At 33.3% G+C, this 4,434-nt stretch overlaps 1 protein-coding gene across 1 annotated transcript; it reads left to right on the top strand.

Moving 5' to 3' along the window:
• The first annotated feature begins 3,688 nt into the window (after positions 1 to 3,688).
• Positions 3,689 to 4,173, top strand: LOC149528961 (uncharacterized). The gene is made up of 2 exons (XM_089808091.1): positions 3,689 to 3,771; positions 3,873 to 4,173. The coding sequence occupies exons 1-2, from the start codon at positions 3,689 to 3,691 to the stop codon at positions 4,171 to 4,173; spliced, it is 384 nt and encodes a 127-aa protein (XP_089664217.1).
• The last annotated feature ends 261 nt before the right edge of the window (positions 4,174 to 4,434 follow it).

The raw sequence follows: 4,434 nt of genomic DNA, 5'->3' as shown, positions 1-4,434 counted from the left end.
GCTCCTTAATTGATGACAGGGAAATAATTGATGATAGGGAAATAATAATTGCATTATTATCCTTCTCTAAAGCCACAAAGGCATGGATCTCTGAGATTTTCTCCTCAATAAGCTCCCAATTATGCAATTTTTTCCTAAAGTCTCTGGCAACTTCCCACAATGCCTCATCCATTTTTCCTTTAGTCTAGTCCTATTCCTTTCTCTCTGCCTCATTAAGGGATTTCATCTTCTTGGTCTTCCTTGGATACATATTTTCAACTAGTACAATAGCCACTTGGTGGTCTATAGAAGCCTACTATATAAAATATGTCTTCCAAGTTGAGATTTCCATCATCAATTCTAGGGAATAGGGTAAGATAACTGATCTGAGAGATTTGGGATTCCTTATGATACCTCAGTCGATTCTTAGGTGATGAGGGGAAATGGACATAGTGGGAGTTTTTGGAGTTGTGTAGCGAGTGTAGAAATTGGGGGTCTAGGTTGACTCTATGGCCTATGAGGAAGGAGGCGCTAATTTATTAGAGTCTTCCACTATTTCCTCAAATAGTTTATGTTGCTCCTCTTTTTAATGTTTGGCTTTATGTCTAGGAAGTACCCTAACACACAAAATAGAGGGCCCTTTAGGAGGCTCCTAGGAGGTCTAACTATTTATACAAATATGAAACATATGTAAAGACAAGATTGTAATTGGGGGAAGGGCAAGCTTGAGGAAATAAAGCCCCCAAAAACTCATACAACCTATAAATTAAACTTTGGTTGAGGGGGATAACAATTAAGCCTAGATTTCTCTATGGATAAAGAAAATGGACCATAAAAATTGTAAAGGGGAAGAAAAATTATTTAACTTTCCTTCTCAAGTGGAAAAATTAATGAGGGTAGTGGCCACAAGTTTCCAATTCCTTCGCAAATTCTCTTTGTTGAAACCACTCTAATGTTGTAAACTTTTATCTCTAGGGTCTAAGAATAGCTTAAATTCTACTTTGAAAGATGCTTTAGTCTTCCAGTGTATTTTAGTGTCATCCATACTCATCGTACTACTAACAATTTTTTTTTTTGAAATTACAAGGAGTGAAATCCCACCATTAGAAACCTTTCCTTCATCTTAGTAAATCACAAATTTTTAGGAATGTTTTAGATGGTAACCCTCCACACCTTCTATGTATACAATGTCTTATTCTCTCTTTCCACAATCTTACATATGTTAGAGTTAGTTTTGAGTTCCTCATAATTATCTAGTTCAATTTGATAAAGTTCCCCAACCATTGTATCCCCCAACCTACCTCTCTTAGGAATAATATAGATAGAAAACAAAAACCCACAATAACTAGTAGACCGAAATTGCTCAATTTTATAGAAAAGAAAACTCTATTTTACATTAATAAATGAGAATTTGTTGAAGGAAATATGGTAGACAAGACAACCCTAAAACAAAGAAAAAAGGTAAGATAGGAAAAGATTAACTTCCATTGATTGTATTGCCATTATTATCTAGGATGAAAATTATATCTTACATGATTGGCACATGAACCTCCAAAGGAATAAACAACTCACCTTCTCATATTTTCCCAATTAGTCCAACCTATTAAAGACATTTTTTCGCTCTCCACAATTGTTATGGTTGGTCACCTCATCTTTGTGAGAAGTGCTTGATCTTAATAATTATGTCCTTTCCATTCCATCCCACATCAACTTTACTATTCAAGATCTTAATCACATTCAACACATCTCCTTTCACCATCACTTTCTTGGACCCTTTTCCAATCACCATTTTAAAACCATGGAAAAGGTATAACATTTATGCCACATGAAATTTGGGTGCATAAATTAACTAGATACACAACAATAACCATTCTTATAGAATCCTTAATGAGGGTACCACCTCTTGCCTAACTTGGGTTGTGAGCCAAGAAGCGCTCAAAGTTTACTTTGATCCAACCAACAATAGGTGGGTAGTCCAATGTATTAATTATGTTCTTATGCATTAAAAATATCTACATCTGTTTAGTTTAATATCTTAATTATTCATACTAGTTAATTGTCTTCTTTTCTAATATACTTTATATTTAAATGGTCTATGATAGCTTAGACTCATCTATAGGCCATTCAAATTTTTTTATAGTGGAGCAATAATTTCTTGTACTTAGCAATAAAAATAATTTAGATGTCGATAAATACCTTTTTAGAGTCTAAGACTTGTTTTTTCATACCAAACATGGCTTATTAACTAAATCAAAAACATATACAAAATTTTTAGTTATAAAAGAATCAAAATCTTGAAAAATATATATTTATGAGGTCAATTCATCAAAAATGATTTGTTTCTCATCCTCTCAAATTTTATTCAGCCTTCCATTTACATGTGATTTACTTAAACAATAAGCTAAATTGTTTAAATGAGAAAGAGAAGATCCTAAAGTTATGTATTCTTTAATAAATTATTTATAATTGTCAATAATAATTTTTAAAAAACTATTTTATATATATTAAAAGTAGTCAAAATCAGGGCTGGCCCAAAGACAAAAAAATCTGTTGAACATCAATTGTAAGTCAATACAATCAGATTAACCTACCCCATCCTAAATATTGAAAACCCCCAAACTAAAGTATTTCTATATCTAAATCTATTATAGTTTGGAGTTATTAGAATGCCATAATTACATATAAACCTAACCCATTTAAACAATCTGGGCATAAACCAACTCCGACAAATATTAACATAAAGAGCCCCATGGACCACACAGTATATTATTATCATTAAAAATACCAAAAACAAAAAATAAGGAACCATGACCTAAGTCTCCTTCTTATCCTTATCTGGGATCTACAACAAAAGCTGCAGGGAGTCATGAAGCCATAGAGAGAATACCTAATCTCCATATCTTTAGCATCATTGATCTCCCCCTTGCCAGCCTAAAGAAGATGGAGGATAGTGGCTTTTGAATCAATGACACAAATAGAGAAATCTGCCACCCTGTCAAACTTGTCCTCCAAGTCCTCGTTCTTCTTGATTAAGATAGTGACGGTTTCCTCCATCCTGGATAAAGCATCTTGCATTGGTGGATGACTGTCAAAGGTTTTCTGAGACAAGGATTTGTCTCCCTTCCCACATATTCCTTGGGTTGAGTTCCCCATTCTTAACAGTCTCCAACTTTTGAGTAGCAATATTCATGTTTCTTATAGAGAAGGTGACAGTCCCTGATCATCAATAACATTTTATAAATATTTTTTCGTATCAAAAAAAAATTAATCATAAAAATTAACATAAAATTAAAACATAGAATACTTAGTTTTAATGTAATATTTGGTATAAATATTAATATAAAAATAATAATAACGACAGTAGCTTGAGGGATGTTTATCTTCTCATTATATAAAAGGGCCCATACTCCTCGAAACCACCAAAAAATACAAATGAGAAGGGACTTGAATATAACTGGGAAAATAAATAGTCTTAACATTTTGAGTCAAGTCAACATATGCTGCTAGTGCGTGGAAAGACGGACTGGACGATGCTAACTCCACCCAAACGTTACTTCGACGCACATTGTTTGAAATGCGATTATTCTATTTGGCAATGCAATTTCTAACCACTTTCCCAACTTTGTAGATTCTATTCTTCAAACAAGCATTCTGCTATTTAAGCTGCAGTATTAAAATCTCATTCGTAGAAGAAAGAGAAGAAACAGTAATGGAGTGCAGTATGTGTGGAGATGTGGGCTTCCAGATCTCTCTATTCCAGTGCTCAAAATGTTTAATTCGTTTCCAGCATCAGTATGTTAATAATCACTCTCCATAAATAGCTTCGGATGTTTGATTTTTAGAAATTAGAATTCATTAGTGGATTCATTAATTGATTTTTCTTTGTTGCGCAGATATTGCAGCAGAGCATACTTTGAGAGCATGAGTGAAGTGTGTGACTGGTGTTTCGCTATTCAAGAGGAATTTGATATTAGAAACTCTGTGAAAAGTGTTAAAAATTCTGCTGGGTTTGGAAAGTATACGAACATAACCCACAATAGCAATGGCAAGAGGAATTTGAGAAAAAGAAATTGTGTTCAGATTGATGGACGGACAAGCAATTTGTTGGATAAGAAGAAAAGATTTGATTTAGGAGACAGCGTGGACAGAAAATTAAAGAAGAGATATAAGCTTCTTCATGAAATTCTTTGCTGATTGCAATCGATTTAAATTTTGATTGTTACAATAAAGGAAATCTACTTTAGAATTATCTCTCCACGCTGATTTCTGATGATGCCGTCAAATGGTTCAATTTTCTCAAATTTTATTTATATTTCGAACAATTACTCTTTCTAGGCGAATTCATACATTGAGATCTATTAAATCAGCTTGTTGTGAATAGAACAGCTCGGAATACAAAATTCATAGTTAGCAATCTTTCTAATTGGAGTTGGATCGGAGTTTGTGCTTTCCTAT

This window comes from Cupressus sempervirens, chromosome 11 (assembly GCF_028749045.1).
Source record: "Cupressus sempervirens isolate cs-2001-9-10 chromosome 11, ASM2874904v1, whole genome shotgun sequence".
NCBI classification, from domain to species: domain Eukaryota; kingdom Viridiplantae; phylum Streptophyta; class Pinopsida; order Cupressales; family Cupressaceae; genus Cupressus; species Cupressus sempervirens.
Note: the sequence above shows the minus strand (reverse complement) of the source record. Positions and strands in the feature narration are given on the sequence as shown.